The sequence below is a fragment of the Hemitrygon akajei genome, chromosome 3 (genome assembly GCF_048418815.1).
Source record: "Hemitrygon akajei chromosome 3, sHemAka1.3, whole genome shotgun sequence".
Lineage (NCBI taxonomy): Eukaryota > Metazoa > Chordata > Chondrichthyes > Myliobatiformes > Dasyatidae > Hemitrygon > Hemitrygon akajei.
Window position 1 is genome coordinate 43,272,781 of NC_133126.1, and position 22,870 is coordinate 43,295,650.

The 22,870-nt window shown below is 37.9% G+C and overlaps 3 protein-coding genes across 8 annotated transcripts in view; 2 read left to right on the top strand and 1 right to left on the bottom strand.

Moving 5' to 3' along the window:
* The window catches only part of znf839 (zinc finger protein 839), a 40,763-nt gene extending 37,355 nt beyond the window's left edge, over positions 1 to 3,408 (top strand). Inside the window, exon 8 of the mRNA XM_073039701.1 lies at positions 103 to 3,408. Within this exon, the coding sequence (XP_072895802.1) occupies positions 103 to 1,196 (1,094 nt within the window). The 3' untranslated portion in view covers positions 1,197 to 3,408. The remainder of the gene's footprint in view (positions 1 to 102) is intronic.
* cinp (cyclin dependent kinase 2 interacting protein) lies at positions 2,837 to 12,404 on the bottom strand. 4 transcript variants are annotated; one of them, XM_073039705.1, is made up of 5 exons: positions 11,925 to 12,404; positions 6,599 to 6,755; positions 5,848 to 5,974; positions 4,735 to 4,864; positions 2,837 to 3,984 (listed from the first exon to the last, which is right to left on the bottom strand). In XM_073039705.1, the coding sequence occupies exons 1-5, from the start codon at positions 11,929 to 11,931 to the stop codon at positions 3,782 to 3,784; spliced, it is 624 nt and encodes a 207-aa protein (XP_072895806.1). In that variant the 5' UTR covers positions 11,932 to 12,404; the 3' UTR covers positions 2,837 to 3,781. The 4 variants fall into 4 exon arrangements, with proteins under 4 accessions (XP_072895806.1, XP_072895804.1, XP_072895803.1 ...); XM_073039703.1 differs by having other exon boundaries at positions 6,599 to 6,773; positions 11,925 to 12,020; XM_073039702.1 differs by lacking the exon at positions 11,925 to 12,404 and adding an exon at positions 11,596 to 11,851.
* A 1,071-nt stretch (positions 12,405 to 13,475) lies between these two features.
* tecpr2 (tectonin beta-propeller repeat containing 2) overlaps positions 13,476 to 22,870 on the top strand; it is a 114,645-nt gene continuing 105,250 nt past the window's right edge. The window contains exons 1-3 of one of the 3 annotated variants that reach the window (XM_073039707.1): positions 13,476 to 13,623; positions 20,696 to 20,930; positions 22,569 to 22,625. In XM_073039707.1, coding sequence (XP_072895808.1) covers positions 20,712 to 20,930; positions 22,569 to 22,625 — 276 coding nt within the window. In that variant the 5' untranslated portion in view covers positions 13,476 to 13,623; positions 20,696 to 20,711. The remainder of the gene's footprint in view (positions 13,624 to 20,695; positions 20,931 to 22,568; positions 22,626 to 22,870) is intronic. The other 2 variants (XM_073039709.1, XM_073039708.1) reach the window with 2 other exon arrangements.

A 22,870-nucleotide genomic window follows, 5' to 3' on the forward strand; every position in this document is an offset into this window, starting at 1 on the left:
TTAAATGATTTGGACAAATTTCTTGGTAGTGGTGTATGCATGCTACATTATTGGACTGTTTTATTTAGCTGTTTTATTTAAAACTAGTGTTTTCTCCTTTAGACAAGAAAGAAGTTGAAAGCCCCGCCCTGAATACTTGTGATCCACATACAGAGTATGGACCAACGGCAGTTCAGGAGGTGGATAACCATACTGATGGAGTGTTGCTTTCCGCGGATATTAAAAGTTCCAGTTCCATGGAACAGTCTACTTCTGAGGAATTGTGTTACCAGGTAACTCAAGTAAACCTGTCAAATTCTCAACTTCCCCTGTTGGAAACCCACAATGAAGTCCTTAATAATACTATTCAGGGAGGAGATTTTTTAAGTATGGACACAGATCTTACAGCAGAGGAATTGGTTCAAGAACAGTTGTCCAGTCAAAATATTTCCGAGCAGTTGAACAATGCTGAATTAACTCCCACTGAGGATGAAATGACCAATCAGAATTCACTACTTTCAGGCATGGCTAAGGTCAGCCAAAAAGATTCCGAAGCAGGCAACTCTGTTCAGGAATTGCAGCATACTATCAACAGCCAGGATCCACTTGGCAATCAGGAACAAAGTGAGCAACTCAATGATTCTGACATAGCAGACCAAATGCAGCAGCTAGAGAAGGCTCTCTCTCAAGATGTGGAGCCCATAGGTCAAGTTTGTCACAGGCAACATCACCAGACTGAACAGACTTTTGAAGCTGAAATTTCCCCTCAAGAAGTTCTCGATAGTCAAGTGTCCTCTGAAGAGATGAATGGGTTGCAAGTAGCAAATCAAAGTAAAATAATAGGTCACTTTGAAGAACCGAATGTAGATCAAAGAAATCATGAAAGTTCAGAAGATATTATAGAAAGTACAGTGACAGAAGATGGAGCATTAGAATTCCAATTGCCTGTTGAGGGTCAAGAGCTATTGGCCCAGGGACACGAGCAGATCTTCATTCAAACTTCTGAGGGTCTAATTGTGTCACATGAAGGAACAGCTGTTGTGTCACAGACATCTGAAGGCATTGTTATAGTAACTAATGCTGATGGTACTACAATGCACATACGAACACCTGATGGTGTTCCCTTTGAAACTGTTGAAGCACTTTTGGCAATGGATTCTGAAGGGCAAAGTGAAGGCTTGTTAGTCCCACAGACACAAACTGAAGTGGAACAATAACTTGAATGCCCTGACCTTCTGATTAGAAAAGCAAAAATAACTAAAGGGAGGTTTTTACGTGTTCTGTGAACTGATACAGTACAAAAATAAAGCTGTTCATTTTTGTAAAAGAAACTAGAGACCTTTTATGTTCTGATGAACATCTATTAATGTATTTTTGTGTTAAACTTTATTGTCCCATGAGTTAACAAGTCTTGTACAAAACTGAGTAGAAGGTTTTGAGAGTGGTTACCCTCCATGTTGCAATGTGCATGGCAAGGTACACAAGTTAATTTCATAAAATAAATCCAATTTTATTTATTGTTTTCTGGAACATACCCTTGACTGCAGTTGTCCGGAAAATGTGATGTTGCTGCACTGAAATTGAAAGCTTTCTTTGTATCTTTGACTCCTTATTGCTTATTCAATATACTTATTTTGCCAAAATAGCATTTGTATATGTTCTACTGCCTTTTTTGAAACTGCCTTTAAAAGATCAATTGTACTCCCATGTAAAGGTTATAATAAATATAAATCTGTTACATTGGAAAAGTGAAATTTTTGCTAAAATTTTAAGTTTAATCTTTGTCGTTCATCTCATGACAGGGAACACGCATATTATGCAGTAAACAAAATTTGTTTAGATCACTTGTAAATGATTGAAATCTTTAAATTTGCAAAAAGCCTGTAAGTTTTTTGGTGTTTTCTGATTTAAAACACCAAATTTATTTAAATTAGTCTTGATGACTGTTCTAAGTACAAGGAGGATACGGTTTTTTCTCCACTAAATGTTTTACTGGCGTAGAATTTTAACCACCTAATTTGATCACTTAGGAAATTAGACTTCAAGCAGCGGAGAACACAGTGCTTTTATCATGAACATTTACTGATTGGATAAGCTGCTAAACTGAATAAATTGCTGAATATTAATTCTGAACCACATGGGTTACGAAAACTGTGTGGCATCAACACATTTTTGGGCTATGTATTTGTATATATTGAATGCTTCTGTTTCACTGCATCTTCAGTTCCAAACACATTGCAAATATATGGACCTTGCTGCTTTAAACTAAACTCTTCTTGGGACAATTGTTTTGTATTTCAGTCATTTACGTTTCTCCTCTGCTCCTGACGTTGTTGCCATCTTTTTGTAGTTGCCAACAAGAGCATCTTCAGTCATTGTGTTTACAGTGTTATATCCAAAAGCTTAAATTGAGGATCAGAATTTATGAGATGGCTAAGTTGCAAGCAGGAGTACTGGAGTAACATTAGTTATCACCTAAATTTAAATTTTGAGAACTGTAATTAAAATTAACCGTTCATTCAGCCTTAGTTATGAAATTTTAAATGAGTCACTTCCCTTGTGCAGCATGTTTTCAATTATGCCTAGTAGACATATCCTTCCCCTCCCCAAAATCTGATTTGAATCTTGCATCTAATGTGAAACATGCTGTTTTTTGTATAAGTTTGCAAGAATGTGAAAATGGGAAAGTTACATTGCAATGCTATGTATATAGTGCTTATTACCCGTGGTAGGCTGTTCATTAAATATGTATTAAAGCCGTTGTGCATGTTAGTAGTTTCTAGTTTTGTTAGTATATAACAAATCTTTATCAAAGGCTTGTAATTTGACTATTGTAAATAATGAAACTATTTAAAGATTGAAAATAGCAGAAAATGGAATTTATTTTCTATTTTTAATTATAATATACAAAGTATTTTGTAATGTCTTTGACTTATCAGTACATTGTAATCTTGACAGACAGTTTTGTTGCCTTAATTTGGGATGATTAAATGTCAAGTAATTGGATGATGGTTACAGTCATCTGATAATTTCATAAAAGGATTGAGTTAAATCATCTTTCACTTAAAATATTTGATATTTTTAAGGTTATTACAAAATGGAACTGCTCTCTGTCAAGGATCAGCTTTGTAACAGGCCAAAGTTTGGTTTGTACACTGTATTATGCACCATTGTTAAACTGTTATAAATATTTGCTGTAGAATTTTATGTAGACCATGTGGGTTTTTTTTGGCAACATGGGTCTATATTTTTGAAAAGCTGCCTTTAATAGGATGATAAACCTATAAAGCCACCATCAAGCTCCATTAAATATTAGCAATATATGGAACAGATTTTTTTTTAAAAGCCACTTTTATTTTACAGTTTTGCTCTTTGTTTTTCCATCGCTTGAGTGCAAGACAAATCATTAACAACCTTTCAGGACCATTGTTTAATAATTTGAACAAAATTATTTTTCAGCACAAGTATTTCAAGAGTTTCTTAAAAAAAGAAATAAATAAATATATTTTCTTTGTCGTTTGTCATACTCATTGTCTACTGAATTCTACCTTTTACAGTATACAAAATTTCATCAAAGAGTGAAACCTAGTACTGTAATTCTTGCCACATGGAGTTCATATTTAGTCATGCATTAACCAGTCTTCAAAAGTTTAGCTAAACAATCTTGGGTAAGCCTTGGTAGGTGTTTAGTTATGCTAAGCTAATTTTAATAAACAAACATGTTTATTAAATTCAAAGTTAAAAAATTCTATAAATAGGTGGTTTGTTTACGACAATTATTTTGTAATAATTTTCAATTATGTTATAGAGCTCTGTGTCCTGTTTCCAGCAGCATACTTTCAACAAGGAATCTGGCCCTTTCTTCTATGTAAGGCTGGTACAGCCAAGAAGATAGCTGTACCATCATAAGATCACAGCTATTAGTGTGGGCGATCTCTTGAACAATTATACTCTTTAGCTGCAGTTCTTTTTTGTACATCTCCAGTAACTCAGCAGAGATTATATCTGAAACAGAAAGTGGTTAAATATCAAAAAAAGTCATTTAACTTACAGCAGCAAGACTTCATATTTGTAATTGAAATGTAAAAGATTAAATTGATGAAGATTTTCTTACCATTGATCAAAAGTTGTTCAGCTATGAAATATTTTTTCTAGTCAGCTAAGGACATTAGAAACTGAACATAAAACTCTGCTATTTGCTGTACTATACCTGGGCTCTGGACAGGTGGATTGGTAATTATAGCAGGTGTAATTAATGGAAAACTGTAGGCATGGTCGTTAAGAGAGAAGGTGAAATTTAGGTTAAATTGTGATTTGTTTGCCACCTTCCCCGCTATCTGGTATATAAGTTATCATTGACTGGGTATAGAAAATAAATGTGTCAAGTTATTTGAAGGCATCAGATCCTAAGGAGCTACGCTACAAAACTGCAGGGGACAAGAAAGAATCAAGTGAGTAATTTTAAAGCACTTCAGTATTTATACAAAGCAAAAATGGGTGTTCACCAACAGAAGTGTATTATCCTGTTTTCAAGTAAGCCTCATTTGAAATTAGTATTTTTTTACTCTAACATAACCACAAAAAAACAAGTATGGATTCCTGTAATTAGTTTTAGAATTGCAAAATACCCATCCATCAGTAGCTTGCAATTTAGTTACAATTCTACTTTACCAAAGTACTAATGAAACCCTAGATTTTATTATTAATATTAAGAATGCTAATTATAGAAAATAATTTGTGACAAGTTATCCTTACAGAAATATTTTGTGGGCCATGTGTGAAATAGAGGTATTGATCTTCCTGTTTCACCATAGTGATAAGTGTCAAGATCATTTATTCCTTTCATAGTAGCACAAAGCTTTTCCATCTTCAATACCAATTTATTCTGAAAAAGAGTAAGTAAAGATTGAATGTGAACATGCATTTTACTCCAATTCTGTTAAGGCAACACTATCCTAACTGTAAATACTCATCAGCTAGGTAGCTAAGCAAATATAGTAGCTGAAGCAAATTCAACCCTTACTGATGACATTTGTAACTAGCATAGAAGAAGCTTTGAATTGCTTTAATTAATCAAATTCTATGGTAAATTTATTTTTCCAATAGTTCTAAATTTAAGAGGTTTGTTTTGGAAAATAAGGTTAATAGATATATTACTCATAGGCAAGAAGCAAGAGAATACTGCATTGGCTTTCATAAGTATATTTGTTCTTCAAGGATACATGAGTGTAACTTTGCCATGTACCAAGTAAGACAATGGCCCTTTAAAGGAAGTTTCAACAGAGCTAAACCATCTTCAGAAATCACTGAAAATCCTTCTAACTTGATCTCCACTTTGTGCCTGGGATTAAGAGTCACCATAGTCCAAGTGGGTCACCCTTGAACCAGCTTGTCATTTTACAATGCAATGTAAATCCATAATTAAAAATAGAAAATGCTTGAAATAGTATTTAGTATAATAGTAGGGTACAGCTGTAGAGAAAGAACCAGATAATATTTCAAATCAAAGATCTTCCATTAGAGTAATGCTGATTTATTTGTAGCTGTCACAATTCATTAGTCCTTGGTGTTAAAACTTATTTCATGCAAGAAGCACAGACTGGCTATACCCCAATGAAGCTGCTGCTCTTATTAGTTATACAGAAAGGTGTTATAAATTTCCTCCCTCAAGCTGAAGGTAAAACTACATGCTCTTTCTGAATATCATGGAAAACTGGATGAGGGAAAATAAAATATGACAATGCAATACTGTAATCTAATTTTCAGCTACAAGGTTCCACTAATACAGGAAACATCAATTTGCAACTGTACTTCAGTACTATTTTTACTAATATAGAATTTGTTTTCATAGTGCATTCAAATTCATACCATTTTGTCAAGGAAATAAAGTAATTCAGTGCAATGTTCCTCAAGTTCTTTGTTGTATTCCAAAGTAGCCTTTTCATGATGAGCAGTAAAATCATCATCAGATATTTCCTGTCTGGTTTCACCACTCCTAAAGAAGTTAACAATGTAGAATGTCAGTATCATTGGCTAAAGACAACACTAGGATGTAATGTTCTAATTGATGCACATGAATAGTAAAGGCCATTTAGACCAGGGGTTCCCAAACAGACCCCTTGGTTAATGGTAAGCCTCACTGGCAAAAAAAGTTTGGGATTTAATCTAAATTTTAGATTAAATCTGTCCAAATTTACAAAAGATGTTTTAGATTCAAAAATTAATGTTACTGATTCACACTTATCAAATCATAAGTTAAGTACTGAGTTCTTTCAGTGTATTAATAATGTATTATCTCTATTGTGAACAGAATGATGAAACTTGTGAATGTTCATATTTCTTTGCTTGTAAATTGCAAATCAGATTTGCTCCAGGACAAAATGTCTTAGTTTAGAAACATTCAAAACATAACAATATTCAGACTCTTTGTAAACTTATTTTCTAAAGAATATTATAAAGCAATATTAATGATTTTAAGGTATAATAGTTTAACCTGTATATTGTGGAAATGCAAGGCAGGAGGTGATAAATAATTTTTCCATATCACTGCTGAGTAAAAATGTTTTTATTAAAAAGTTAAAGTAATATTTCAATATGTAAAATGTGCAAAAATACTTACTTGTGGTTCAGTTTAATGTTAACAATTTTATTTGCGAGTGAGAATCCTTCATTGTTGTAAGTTTCCCATTTCAGTATGAGGTTATGCCAATCCGCAGCATTGTCCTTTATCTTTCTGGAACTGTTACTCAAGTCTGGTTTTCTTGGAGTCATTAAACCTAAATTAAGACATGTCTCTTTTTAAGAAAAGAAATGTAATTACAAAAAAATTCTACACAGTGCCAAATAGAATCTTAAGAGCTGCCATTAATATATTAGATATGTTCATACGTGTAACAATTTGCACACATTTGGCACCTTTAGTGCATCAAGTTTACAAGGGGAGTATTTTCAAGCAAAATTTCACATGGAAATGCCAGGACAAGTCTGAAGAGTAAGAGAGGAGAATTTAGGAGAGCCCAATCTTGGAGCTGAGAAAGCTGAATGATCTGTTGGACAGAAGTGGGGATAGTTTAGATTTCAGAACTGAAGCAGTGCATGCTTCGAAAGGGAGAACACAACTACAGCTGTGAAGATCCCTGCTGCACCTGTGATATCCATCTCAGAGGCCAATGTTAGACTATCTTTAAAGAGTGAATCCTTGCAAGGCAGAAGATCCCAATGGAATACCTGGTAAGGCTCTGAAAACCTGCGCCAACCAACTAGCGGGAGTATTCAAGGACATTTTTAACCTCTCACTGCTACAGGCAGAAGTTCCCACTTGCTTCAAAAAGGCAACAATTATATCAGTGCCTAAGAAGAATACTGTGGGCTGTCTTAATGACTATCGCCCGGTAGCACTCACATCAACAGTGATGAAAATCTTTGAGAGGGTTGGTTATGACTAGACCGAACTCCTGTCTCAGTAAGGACCTGGACCCACTGCAATTTGCCTATCACCACAATAGGTCAATGGCTCTCCACACGGCTTTAGACCACCTAGATAACAAACACGTCAGGATGTTCGACTATAGCTCAACATTTAATACCATCGTTTCCACAATCCTGATTTAAATTTAAATAGCATGACATGCAACTTTTAAAATTGTATTGTTACCAAGGGAGACTAGACAAAAATATTCGTTTAAGAACAGAATTGTTCAGCAACAGAGACTGGGTTCAGAGCTCTAAGGGAGCTATAAGCAGCTAACCAAGCAATGCAATAGAAATGTATTCTAAAGTTCTTGAAGTCAAACAATAAACATGAACCATTTCATTCTTGTTCAATTATTAGAGAGAGCAATGCACCTTTTTTTTTTTAAAAAAAAGCATTAATTCATGATATATGGATGTCACCAGCAGAGCCACACACTGCCTTTGGGAATGTTGACCTTTTGGTATCCTATGATAGAGGTACTCCCTTAATGCTATTAGGTCACCAATTTCATTGTTGACATACAGCTATAGTAATGGAATAGTTATCTTTCTAAATCATGATTATCTGTGACATATAAGGGGAATTTGCAGATGGTGGTGTTGCTCCTACAAGTTTTACAAGGTAGTCTGGGAAATCCTATCAAAAGCACAGTGAGTGGTGACTGTTGAACATTAATATTTCAGATGGGATGTCTAATATGCAGGCTGCTTTGGTGTCGAGCCTCAAGTTTTTTTGCAACTAAAGGTAAAAGCACTGTATTCCATCATGCTTTTGTGTTTCTTAAATGATATAATAGCATTGGGAGTCTAAGGAAAGAATCACATTTTCTTTGCTTGCATCAACTCCAGAAAAAGAAAGCCTCGACTCCAGAAAAAGAAAGCCTTTACTGCCTGCGTTAGCCAGCGAGTATAGTTGAGGCTTGGTAGCTGAGACTGATAAATGAACCAGAGGATCTGGTGGTTGAGATGACAGGAGGAAAGTGTACTTCAATGTTGCAGTCTAGATTCCTGTCGGTTAGATTATAAGTTTTACTTTCACTGACTATTTAGCAAACATATTGTATTTTCTAAATATACTAGATGCAAACAGAGCTAACATTTTGTTATTTAAGCTTAAGGTATCACAGATTTTTAAATGTACTCTAGCCAGTTAAGAGCTCAATAAGACCTTGCTATTTCCTTAATTGATTTAGGAGAATTTTAAGCACATCTTGAGTCTACTTATCTAGAGATCTCATACATTTAAGAGTCACTATATGCATCGTACATGTGGCAGCTTATCTTGCTGTACTTAATATTTACGAGCAAAGACACATTTGTCCTGGATGTGATTGTTTAGGAAAATACCAAAGATAAGCAGAATCCTTAAAATATTGTTTCTACAAAATGAAACATGCGACTTTATAGAGTGCTACAAAACAGGCCACCGTTTATAGAGCATAGCAACACAGAAACAGACCTTTTTGCTCATCTAGCCCATGCTGTGCTGTTATTCTTAGTCCCATCGGCCCAGACCTAAACCATAGCCCGCCGTACCCCTTCAATCCATTATCTTATCCAAACTAATGTTAAATGTTGCAATCAAACCCATGTCTACCACTTCCACTAGCAGCTTATTTCACACTCTCACCTTCTGAGTGAAGATGTTTCCCAAACTATTTCCCCTTTAACCTATGACGTCTAGTTCTTTCACCCAACCTCAATGAAAAAAGCCTGCTTGCATTTACCTATCTATACCTCTCGTGATTTTGTATCTCTATCAAATCGCCCCTTATTCTCCTACACTGGGGGGAATAGTCCTAACCTATTCAACCTTTCCCTAAAACGTGGGTCCTCAAGTCCCACCAACATTTTGTTAATTTTCTCAGCACTCTCTCAATCTTGCTGATATCCTGTAGGTGACCAGAACTGCACACAATATTTCAGATTAGGCCTCACCAATGTCTGGTACAGCTTCAAAATAATATTCCATCTACTGCACTCAACACTTTGGTTTATGAAGGCCAATGTGTCAAAAGCTCTTTACAAATCCTATCTATTTTTATTCCCAGATCCCTGTTCTACCGCACTCCTCAGTGCCTGACTGTTCACCGTGTACAACCTACCCTGGTTTGTCCTCCCAAAGAACAACTCTCAGTTGTCTGCATTAAATTCCATTTTTCAGCCCACTTTTCCAACTGGTCCAGATCCTCCTATAAGCTTTGATGGCCTTCCCCATTGTTCACTATGCCCCAAACGGTGTTTTCTGCATATTTGCTGATCAAATTTACCATATTATTATCTAAATCATAAATATAGGATGACAAACAACAACAGACACAGCACTGATCCCTGCAGCACACTAGTCAGGGAGGCAGCCATCTACTACCAGTCTCTGGCTTCTGCTAAGCCAATGTTGAATCCACTTTACTACATCCTGAATGGCCAAGTAACTAAACCAGCCTCCCATGTGGGGCTTTGTCAAAGGTGTTGCTAAATTCTATGTAGACAATGTCCAGCACCTTTCCTTCAACTTGCCTGGTAACTTCATTGGTTAGACATGACCTAATATGCAAAAAGCCATGTTATATTAATAATTGTTAACCTTAGTGAAAAGAAAATCATAACTCAAGAGCACAGAAAACAATCTCTTCTGACAAAAGTCAATGTAAACATTTACACTAATTCCATGTTTATATCCCCATATTCCCTTAAACTTCCTCCCCACCCCACCCCGCCAGATTATACTGCACAGATAGACATAGGTACAATTGACCACAGCCAAATAACCTACCAAACTACACATTTGTGAGATGTGGAAGGAAATTGTAGCACCTGGAAACATGGAATAAGTACAAATTCAGGCAGTACTGGAGGTCAAATTGAACCTAGGTTGCTGGAGCTGTGTGATTGAATAAACCTGTTAGTCTAAGGGACTTTGCACAAGTCATTAAAAGCCAACAGGTAGGAGTAACAAGTGATCAAGAAAGCAAATAGTGGCCTTTTATGAGATTTGGCAAAACCAACCATTTAGCTGTACTACTTGTATATCGGCAGACACTGAGGACTTCGTTACCAGGGCTGAGAACCATAAAAGTTTGTTCGAGAAGTACATTATTATAGCTCGTTTGAATCAGTGAACTGGACCATGTTCAGAGAATCATCTTCAAATCTGAATATGCTTATGTTGTCTTCAGTGAGTCTCTAGATTAATGTATGCCTTTGAAGTTAAAGACTGGTGATCCACAATCATAGGATGTCTAGGTATAACCTACAGAGGGCCATTGTGAGAGTGAAAAGGCAATTCTGTGTAAAGTTTGAGACACTATTAGATCTACAGTAGGGCATGCATGCCATTACTTCCTATAAGGTGAAACCAAATGGGAGTGATGCTTCTTTTCCTAATAAGCTCAATGTCTTTTATGAGTGCTTTAAAGGGAAGAATAATACTAACCCTGTGCATATCCCCACAGTAAATGACATCCTCATGATCTCTGTTTCAAAGGCCCTGCAAGAGGGTGCACCTGCATAAGGTGTCAAGCTGAAAATCTAAGCTGATAAGGGTACTGAAAATCTAAGCTGATAAAGTTACTGAAAATCTAAGCTGACCAAATGACTGGAGTGTTCAAAGACATCTTGAAACTTTCATTGCTGCAGTTGGAGATTCTCACAGCTTCAAAAAGGCATCAACCATTATCAAAGTACCAAGAAAAGAAGGGCAAGCTGCCAGATGACCATCACCCCGTGGCACTCAAATCTACTGTGATCATGGCTAGAATTAACTCCTGCCTGAGCGAGGACCTGGACTTGCTGCGGTAGCCACTATTAATGGCATTCGGTATCCAGGATATGCCTTCTCATTACTATTAGGCAGGAAACACTCCCCATTGTGGCCTGAAGTTTTAGTGACTTTTATGTCCGGCAATATACTGCTGTGGAAAACAACAAATTTCGCAACATATTTCTAATTACAATATTCTTGATTCTGAAAGGGAACAGATGTCTTAGAACAAGAGGACATACGTGGAATATGGGTTTCCTTTAGAAGGAATTACTTGAGCAAGGGGAACGTGATTAGATCTATGCCAAGGATAGTATTAAAGAAATGCGTAGATCATGTCTGAATTCTTTAGAATTTCGAAAAAAAGAGTCATTAAAACTTACAAAATTCTAAGATTTCAACCGGCTGGATGAAGGAAGGTCTCCGCTCGTGGATGAATTTAAAACAAGAGGATGCGGTCTCAGAGTACGGCATAGGATATTAAATTAAATATTTGCACAGAGATGGCGGTGAATCTTTGGAAATCCCCACCCTGGAGTGCCGTGGGAGCGAGGGGTGGAAGGTCGGCTACTGAGTTGTAAGCTTTCTGAATCTTAAAGGAATTTCAGGATGTGCGGATATCAGGGAAATTACATAAGCTCCTAGTTCCGTTTTGTTTTAAAAAGTCACATGGAAGCACAACAGATACATGCGCAAAACATTTAAGGCGTACCTTCCATTTTCAAAAGCCGCGTAGAGACCAGCTCACAATAACTGGGCACTTCCGTTCCAGCGCCTCTCCTGAAACGCACTCAGCCCCGCGGCTTTCCTATTCTGATTGGCTAACGTAGCAAAGTTGCTCGCGTTAGATTGGAGAAATGTTTGCGGTGGGAGGGAACTACCGGAGGTGGGTTCGACTGGTCACTCGAACCTAAAGAGGCGGGATTCCCAGCGGATTTGTCATGTAGTCAAGGTTTAGAGAACAAATACAGCAAGGTGAACAGGAATGGGATGACACAAAAATACAACTGCAGATGCTGTGGATCAAAGAATACCTACACAACGCTGGAAGAACTCAGCAGGTCAGGCAGCAATAGACAATAGGTGCAGGAGTAGGCCATTCGGCCCTTCTAGTCAGCACCGTCATTCACTGTGATCATGGCTGATCATACACAATCAGTACCCCGTTCCTGCCTTCTCCCCATATCCCTTGACTCTGCTATCTTTAAGAGTTCTATTTAACTCTCTCTTGAATGCATCCAGAGACTTGGCCTCCACGGCCTTCTGGGGCAGAGCATTCCACATATCCACCACTCTGGGTGAAAAAGTTTTTCCGCATCTCAGTTCTAAATGGCCTACCCCTTATTCTTAAACTGTGGCCTCTAGTTCTGGACTCACCCATCAGCGGGAACATGCTTCCTGCCTCCAGCGTGTCCAATCCCTTAATAACTACTCCTATCATTTCGCATTTCCCCTCTCCCCCTCTACTTTCAAATTTCTTACTATCTTTCCTTTCGGTTAGTCCTGACGAAGGGTCTCGGCCCGAAGCGTCGACATCGCTTCTCCCTATAGATGCTGCCTAGCCTGCTGTGTTCCACCAGCATTTTGTGTGTGTTGTTTGAATTTCCAGCATCTGCAGATGTCCTCGTGTTTGCCCCTTAATAATCTTATATGTCTCAATCAGATCCCCTCTCATCCTTCTAAATTCCAGTGTATACAAGCCCAGTCGCTCCAATCTTTCAACATATGACAGTCCCGCCATTCCGGGAATTAACCTTGTGAACCTATGCTGCACTCCCTCAATAGCAAGAATGTCCTTCTTCAAATTTGGAGACCAAAACTGCACACAATACTCCAGGTGGGGTCTCACCAGGGCCCTGTACAGCTGCAGAAGGACCTCTTTACTCCTATACTCAATTCCTCTTGTTATAAAAGCCAGCATGCCATTAGCTTTCTTCACTGCCTGCTGTACCTGCATGCTTGCTTTCATTGACTGATGTACAAGAACACCTAGATCTCGTTGTACTTCCCCTTTTCCTAACTTGACCCCATTCATGATGAAGGGTCTCGGCCCGAAACGATGGCTACTCTTTTCTCACGGATGCTGCCTGACCTGCTGAGTTCTTCCAGCGTTGTGTAGGAATGGGATGAAGTGTGGGATTTGCACGTAATTGGTGGAAAAGCGCAGTGACTCAGGATTGGTGGACTGGCTGAATGACGGAGTAGACAGATGGTGTTGTGATTGGTGGAGGGCTGGTGAAGAGGTGATTGGTGGAGGGTCGCTGTGGGAGTGACGAGTAGCAGGAGTTGGTGCTCGGGAGTGCGGTGGGAGCCTTTCTGAAGGGGGCTTTTCATGTCCGATGCAACATGGCAACTGAGGTGGGAGAAGAGTGGAAGATGGTGTAAGGGTTGAAGTGTCCAACTGGAGCATCGTAAGTGCTGAATGTTAAGCAAATACGAAGAGTACACCACTCAGTTAGGCCTGAGGCGCCCGGGGACTGAGGGGAGGCATAGGAATAAATGAGATAAAATATTTACTGCAGGTTCGGTATAGGAGCTTCTCCGTGGCTTTAAGTTGCGTGGCAGTGATTGGTTGAACTATTTTATGATATATTTAACAAATGTTAGATTACACTCAGGATGTTGCGGGTTAACTGATACATACGTTTCTTATGAAACTCAATTTTTTGAACTCTAGTTGTATTTTTGAAGGTGGCTTCGTGAGACAGATGAAAAAATACATATCTATGTCCAATCTGTTTAATTGTGGGGAAAATATCTGCTAAATTTAGAATGAATTTCAGCGCGATGTTACTTAATATTCTAGGCAAAACTTGAATAGATTGCTGCGTTGGATATTGTTAAGTAAGTTTGAAAATAAGTCGGTAGCGTTTATTTCGATTTTGGTTTCCTTTGTCCTGAGTTATAGTGAAGGGAACTGCAGTTTATGTATACGTGACTGTGTGAAACTGTAGCATTGGCTCCAGAATATTTACTGATGATGCTCATGGGCCATTTGAAAGACAGGGCAGGGTAGAGAACAAATTAAAATCGTGTAGATTTCTGTTCTTGTATTAGAAGATGATAGACGGAAGAACTATAAACGGATTTTAAATGAAGAGCAGCAAACCTCCGATACGAGAAATAAAAACAGAAAGTAGTTCGAGCTGCAGTTGTATTAAGAAGCACGTAAAATTTGGCATTTTTTGTGCTAATTAGTTCTTCCTATTTTCAAGATTGCTAATTCAACTAACAAAGAAATTACTTGAGACTGCAGCAAATCTTTGCCTGTAAGTGTATATTTGTTACCAAGGAAATTGGATTTATTAAGAAATTTGCTAGCAGGAGAAAGCAGTATTGCTTAGGAAAATTACAATCTGTTCTTCAACTTTGAAAACTTGCCTTTTGAGTGACTGTAACATGTTGTCTTTTCCTTCACCTGTTCATTCCCACTATTTTCTTCTCTCCCCATCTTTCTTTCTCTATATACTTTCTTCTCGTTAATCTTGTACTCTGAAACTTTTTTGAGCTACTATTCCCTTTGTCATTTCATTTAATGTTTCATGATTTCTTTCCAAAAGTGTTGATGTTTGAGCAACTCCTTGCCTCTGGTTTGTTCTGTCACAGACTGGGCTAATCTTTGTCTGAGACGCTCACACTTGTCCTGTTGTATTCTGTGACTCTGTTCAATTTAGATATAATGCTTAGTTGGGGAATCTGGGGCAACACGTGCTGGACCAATTCAGTGGGTCATTCGGTCAGGTGATGGATTCTGATCTGAAATGTCAATGTCCATTTCCATCCACTGATGGTGAGAGAATTCCTCCAACATCTCAAGTAGTATCATTTTTGGCTTAATTTACCATGCTTCAATTCTTGACCTTGTAGAAAGCTGATGGAGTTTATATCTGTTTTAACACCTTTATTAATAAATTCTGATCCACAACAGCATTAAAATACAAAGCCATATTGGAAACACTACTTTAAAATAAAGTTATAAATTTACACATCGCCATTGTTTTGAGCTGCCTTTTTAATTTTTTGGGTGGGTGACCTTTAATCAGAACTGTTCTGTTGGAAGGCTATCAAGCAGAACAATTAACTGGGTTTCTCTCACCATAATGCTGCCTGAACTGCTGATTATTTCCTGTGTTTTCAATCTCTATTAACAAAGTCAGAATAGTGAAAAGTAATTTTGTCAAATGTGTCTACTGGCACATAAGAGACTTCCTGAATTTGAAGGAACTGTCATGGAGTTATGGTGATTGTCTGTCATGTCCAAAGATGACAGGAAACCTGTGTGTGGAAAGTTTTTAAAGTGGAAAAGCAGCTCCACTCTCTTGATCTCAGAAGTCTGGGTCCAGTAATACGAATAAGTGTCGCAAACTGCGGTTTTCCTTAGTTGCAATGAATGACTATGGTGTCTTCTGTGCTTTGTCATGCCCTTCGCTCTCCAAAAAGCTTTGCAGTACCATCTTCCTGGCCATTGATTCTTGGAGTAGATCTCATCTGCCCAGTCAGCCGGAGCTGAATTTGCATGCTGGGACAAGCATGTCCCTAGCTCTCTGGGCTATGAGATCACCAGCTTCCCTAACCTGGCTTAGTCCGCCTGTGAAAGCGGTGTAGCAGAGTGTAGCCGTTGTCGCATGTAAACAGCTGCTTGGAGCCACAGGTGAGAGTAGAGTGTCCAGTGTGGACCAAAGGTGAATGGATACAACAAGCCCCATCACCCCTGTATATGGCACCCCACATACCCCTGTCATGGAATATAGTGTATGAAGTCAGCAGGAAGACTGGATGGATGACCAAGATGTTGAGTTAAATCATTGTCCAGGAATAATCACAAGTCAAAAGTTAGATGGGATATTAAATTTGGATATAATGCTTAGTTGGAGAAGTATAGGATGATGCTGATTGGAAGGTCGAAGCAGGAGAGACAAGTTTATTCTGTGAAGCACATGGATGTCATACTTTTTGAAAGCTTATAGAAACACAATTAGAATGCCAGTCAATTTAATGATTTTTGTGCCACTAAATACTGCTTTTCTTAAATCAGAATTTAAATGTTTAAAAGATACATTCTTATGTGGAGTTGTAATTGAATAGAAAATTAAGATAAAGTATAAAAATAAAAGATGAACTTTTGTATTTGCCTTAAATTCTGTGGTTCGCTTTTAGTTTCAGTTTAGCGTGCAAACAAAGCTCCCTTAGTGCTGAAGAAACTGCAGGCCAAAAGGCATCTTGAGATCCAAGGTTCTTGCAGAAAATGAATAAGCAATGGTATTGAGCAAAGCTTACAATCCCATCAAATGAAAAACAATCAGTGTTATTTGGAATTTGAATGCATTTTGTAAATCCATACTATTTGGATTTATTCTTACAAGCACCTGTTCAATTGCTTTTGAATTAGTTAAGAACATAAATGGAAGCAGGAGTTGTCTGTTCAGTTTCTTTTTGCTGACTCCACTATTCTATAAGATCATTATTGATTTTTTTTTTAATCTTAATGCCTCGTTGCTACACTAACACAATATCCCTAGACTGCTTTGGAAAATTAGTTGCTTTTAGAAAACATGTGCCGGGTAGGATAATTTATCTCCTCTATTATAGTATGTAATTATTATATTTTATTATTTAGAGATGTAAAGCATTAGATAGAACCTGCTAACAACTATGGGTTATAGTAACTAAATTTAAAGTGACACGAAACATAAATACGTACAATTTCACTCCCTTCTCTCAACGAAATACATTAGCTCTACAGATGAACAGTAAGTCTTTGCTAGGAAGAAATAGTGGTTAACAGAACACATCAATTTCAATAAACAAATCTTAGGGAGTCAATTTGTAATTTATATTTATATATTTCGTATATATACAGTAATATGCAAAAGTCTTAGGCACAAATATGTAGTTACAGTGCCTAAGACTTTCTGCACAGTACTATATTTGTAAACATGCAGCGGAGAGCGAGTTTATAAATCTGGCGAGAGCAAGGATGCTGGGAATGGTGAGGGTAGAGGGCTGTAGGATGGTGTGGGACAGTTGGCAGAGGGAGGAGATGAATCAGAATCAGGTTTAATATCACCAGCATATGTCATGAAAGTTGTTAACTTAGTGGCAGCAGTACAATGCAGTACATTGGCATAATTTATTAAAGAGAACTCATGTTAACAAATTTGATGTAGTTCTTTTGAAGTAACAGGGAAAGTTGATCTTGGTGTTGTGCATATGATACCGCACAGTAAACAAGTGAACAACATCTGGCTATGTGGAAACTAAATGCTGTAGGTTAAGGGGTAGAAAGCCAAATGTAATGGTGAGGAGATATATTTTTCTAGATGGGAGTGTGATTTACTGTGGTCTTCCTTGTTTCACCACTTCCTTCCCCCTCTCCTACACCTTGCGTTCATTGGACAGTCTTGTATATTAATAACTTGGATACACAGGACCTGTTTGCTGGATGTGTTCAGAATTTTGATGCATTAAGAACAAACATCCAGTGGTGGGAGAAATAGCATTGGCAAAATAACCAAACATAATATGAAGAAAACAATATTCAGAGCTATAATGATTTAAGTGGGTTTTTAAATAGTAAAAAAGGAGACCATTAACTTCTGCAATTAAAAGAAGTAAAGCACTTCTTTCTGAAGTAGTGAAATGATGAAAATATTGGTATTTGAAGTCTATTTCCTCACATTGTTGAAATATTCATCAGCTGATGGATGCAGTTATCAGCAGAGGTGATGAGATACGTTACTGAAATACTTGATACTGATAGTAATGATAGTCCACCCAAACTGGACCCCCTACAGTTCGCCTACTGACACAACTGGAGAAGAAGGATGGTTACATGAGAATGCTTTTCTTGGACTACAGTTTAGCATTCAACACCGTAATTCTATCCAAGCTCAACAGAAAGCTCGGGGACCTCAGCATTCACCCTGCCTCGTGCAGTGGATCCTGGACTTCCTCTCAGATCGCTGGCAGGGAGATTAGAGTGGGCTCCCTCACCTCCAACCTTCTGACTCTCAACACAGGAGCCCCTCAGGGCTGTGTACTAAGTCCCCTTACTCCTGTCACCACCCGCAGCTCCAATCTGCTAATTATATTTGCTAACGATACCAGATTGATTGGCCTAATCTCAAACAATAACGAGGTGGCCTTCAGGGAAGAAGTCATCTCTCTGACACAGTGGTATCAAGAAAACAACCTTGCCCTCAATGTCGCAAAAACAAAGGAGCTGCTTGTGGATTACAGGAGGAATGGAGATGGGCTAACCCCTACTGACATCAATTGATCTGGGGTTGAGAGGGTAAACAGCTTCAACTTCCTCGGCATCCACATCACCGAGGACCTCGTGGTCTGTGCACACCAGCTGTGTTGTGGAAAAAGGCACAACAGCACTTCTTTCACCTCAGACGGTTGAGGAAGTTTGGTGTGGGCCCCCATATCGTAAGAAATTTCTACAGGGGCACAGATGAGAGCATCCTGACTGGCTGCATCACAGCCTAGTATGAGAACTGTTACCTCCCTTAATGGCAGGATTCTGCAGAGAGTGGTGCGGACAGCCCAGCGCATCTGCAATTGTGAGCTTCCCATGATTCGGGACAGTTACAAAGACAGGTGTAGGGGGGAAGAAAAGGGCCGAAGGATTGCTGGGGAACTGTTCCAGCTGCTACCATCCGGGAAATGGTACCACAGCATAAAAGCCGGGACCAACAGGCTCCGAGACAGCTTCCTCCACCAGACTGATTAACTTATGCTGATTTGAGAGTATTTCTGTTACATTGACTGTTCTGTCTATTATAAATTACTATGATTGCACATTTAGATAGATACATAGCATAAAGGTATTTACTCCTCACATATGTGAAGGATGTAAGAAATAAAGTCAATTCAATTCGAATCAATGTACCACTACTTGAGAAAGGTATTACTATTCTTGAAGATGAAGCATAAATTTATGTACAATTTACTGCAAGTTATATGTTGACTGTGAAAAGTAGGCTTATAAGTCTTGCAATTTAGAAGGGATAATTTGATCAAAGCTTTCAAGGTATTAAGTGGAGCTGAGATTAATGGAGATAAATAATTTCTTCCAGTTCTGGACAGCTTTAAAAAGTAACCTAAAAAAACTGGGGTCAAGTCTTTTGGAAAGAAGTTTAAAGGAGAGTACCAGAAACTTGGAACTCTTCAAAGTCAAAGCAAATTTATTATTGAAGTACGTATATATCACCATATACTTGTTTGTTATGTGCCATGACCTATGACCATGATAGTTCTTGGCAAATTTTTCTACAGAACTGGTTTGCCATTGCCGCCTTCTGGTCAGTATATTTACAAGACCGGTGGCTACAGCCGTTATCAATACTCTGCAGAGATTGTCTGCTTGGCGTCAGTGGTTGCATAACCAGAACACCATATACTACCCTGAGGTTAATTTTCTTGCAGGCATTTTGAGGAAAATAAATACAATGGAATTTATGACTAAATATAAATGACAAATACTGGAAAGCACACAAAGTACAAAGGAAGATAAATTATGTAAATAATATATGCACCTGAAACTGAAATAATTACCAATAACTATATTAGAGGTATTTAATGCCCAAGTGGAAAAGACTGGTGTGTCGAGGTCAGCCATGATCTTACTGAAAAGCAGACAGTTCGAGGGGCTCACTCGTCTACTCCTGTTCCTGTGGTCTAGAAGTTGTGCCTGGCCTGCAAGAATGGTCAAAAGAAACTTGATAATAATTTTCGGAAAGTAATTGGATAAGTATCTGAGGGGTCTGGGGGTTGGGATAGAGAAGTCTTTATTTCTATGGAGAAATTAATTAGTCTGGCTCTCCTGGCTTTTGCCAACCTTGAGGATTTAGACTGAGAAATCTTGTAATTTGTGCAAAATGTTATCTAAATACCTTTGTTATTACAAACATGAGCAAGTCTGCAGATGCTGGAAATCCAAAGTAACCCGCACAAAATGCTGGTCAACAGGCCAGGCAGCATCTATGGAAAAGAGTAAACAGTCAATGTTTGCTTGTTTTTGGTGCTTTCCAGTTCATAAGTTGATGGATATCATAACAGCATAAATGAGAAATAGAAAACACCCTAAATAAAAAAAGTGAAGGACTCTGCTGTTCAATTATGAGTGCATTTTGAGTTCTGGTTTTGGATTATTTTTGTGATGTTTACTTGAACAGGATTGAACAATAGAGCTTTGCTCGGTAAGATCTGCCTTTAAAGCTTCAATGACAGATTAGGCTAGGGCATTCTTTTGTTTATCACACAGGGACAACAGCTAAAGCATGTGAAGATAACATCTATAATTATCACTTTTCTTTTGAACTTTATTTCTTGAGTTTATGTCAATAATTTTCTTGCTAACATTGCATTGTCCAGGTTTAAACCCGGCCTGATATAGATGAAAAAAAAAGTTGGTTTGTTTGCATACTGTAAGTAAAATCTAATAATGTTCCTTTTCTTATTTTTTCTAATTAACAGTGTAATTTTGAATGCCATGGCATTAGATGCAAGGTTTACCACCTTTAAGGAGTTCAGTCATTTATATTACCTACTTAATGCGATTCCAGCAAAAGTACAGAAAGGATTTCGAAATGTACTTGTGCACCTCACAGCCCTTGATGCCAATAAAGACTACATTGCAGTGGGCAGTAACATCGGCATGCTGTATCTCTACTGCAGACAGCGGAACAAAATGACAAAATATAATTTAGAGGTATGTTTCAGCATTGGCTTTTTACTGTAGCTATGCAAATAAAGCTGGTTGGGCAGATAATGCAGTACGTTAGACATTAGCTTTTTATTTCTATTGAATTCAGCACACAATCATAGTTCTCTTCACCAGCATCTTTGTGTGATTCATTTGAGTAGTTCCAGTGCAAGTGAACTAGGGGTAGTGATTCTTCCCAAGGCAAAAGTAATGTCAAATAAGTTAGCAAGATAATGAGAAAATAATTTTATTTAAGCACCAAGTCCTGTGTAGCTTTGGGTGTCTAGTTCAGATGCAGTGCAGAAAACTGGGGACTTTTTTTTTCTTATGATGCTTTACTCACCGTGTTATGGATTTTTTTGTGTGAACAGTCCCCTTAGTATTTTAGCCACCTTTTACCATATTGTCTTTATGCCTTCAGCTTCAGTGAATTTAGTTTAAGTTGACTTTTTACTGTATACAGGCTGCTTATTTATACCTCCTGGTTCATTTCCATCTGACCCCAGTGCCCAGTCAAGTCCGATTGTTCCTTAATAGAACTGCATGTTCTTAAATTTAAGTACAGGAATTTGTGATTCTGTTCCTCAGAATTTTGTTTTGTGTCATCAAACTGTTAGAAGTGGGGATCAGAAGTTGGCCATTCTGCTCCTTTAGCCAACTCAGTCATTCAATAGGAACATGCTAGTTCTTTTCAGGTTAACTTTCCTCACCTCTTCCTCCTCACCCTTGATTCCCTGGCTGACGGGAAATATGTCGATCTCAACCATAAGCATACCCAAGGATTCTGCCTCTATGGCTATTTGTTTAAAGGAAGACATGTAACCTTTTGTAGAAGTTTTTCTTTATTTCATTCTTGGGTGCCTCCTCAATCTGTGACTGTGCCCTCTGTTTTTGGACTCTGCCATCAGATGAAATATCTTCACAGCATTCATTCTGTCTAACCCCCTGAGCATGTTAACATGTTCCCATGTGATCATCTCTTCTAAACTCCAATGTGTAGTTTCCTCAAAGGATGACCTATCCATACCTGTGATCACCTTGTAAATCTTCTTGGAACTGGTTCCAAACACAAATGTTTGCAGTACTTTAGATGTGATCTTTCGTGATGTTTCGGTCAGAATTCCCTTCTTTTATACTCCAGCCCTCATGAAATGAGGACCAACATCCCATTATCCTTTTTTAAATTTACCTGCTATACTAGTGTGTTAACTTCCTTTGTTTCATTGTCTAGGGCCTCCAGGATCCTTTTTCTGCAGTTGTCTGCAATTTTTGACCTGTACTGTCAACAGTACTTATTTTTCTCTCTGGTTCTTCCTTCCAAATGAGCAATTATATGATGCACTCCATTTGCCAATCATTTGCTCGTCACTGTCCTATTGATATCTGTCTATAAACATTTGTAATTTCCTCACATTTTTCCATTTTTATGTTGTCAGTAATTTTGAATACTATACATTTTCTCCACTTCAAGTTATAATTATAGTGAACAGTTGTGACAGCACTAATCCCTGTGGAACCTCACTGAATTAGTTTAAGATTTTCCAAGTTCATGGTAATCAATAATATGTTAGAAAAATGTTAAAGTAATAATGACAGATTGATCAGCCTATTAATATATATTTTTTGCCTCTATTTTTTGATTAGGATCATCACGTTGACAGTTTCAATCCCAAGGCGCATCTCCAGAATACACAGATTTTTGTAAGGCTATAAATAATACATCCACAATCTCTGGAACTACTTCTTTGAGTATCCTAGGATGCAATTCACCTGGGTTACTTTTTACCCTTTAATCCCTTTTAATCCCTTTGAATTGGTCTCCTTTACTAGTATCTTTTTTGCTGAGTGACATTAACTATCATATAGAGCATAGAACAGTACAGCCTTCGGCACATGATGTTGTCTGACCTACTTCATGTTCTATATGACCCTGTCCTCCTACATAG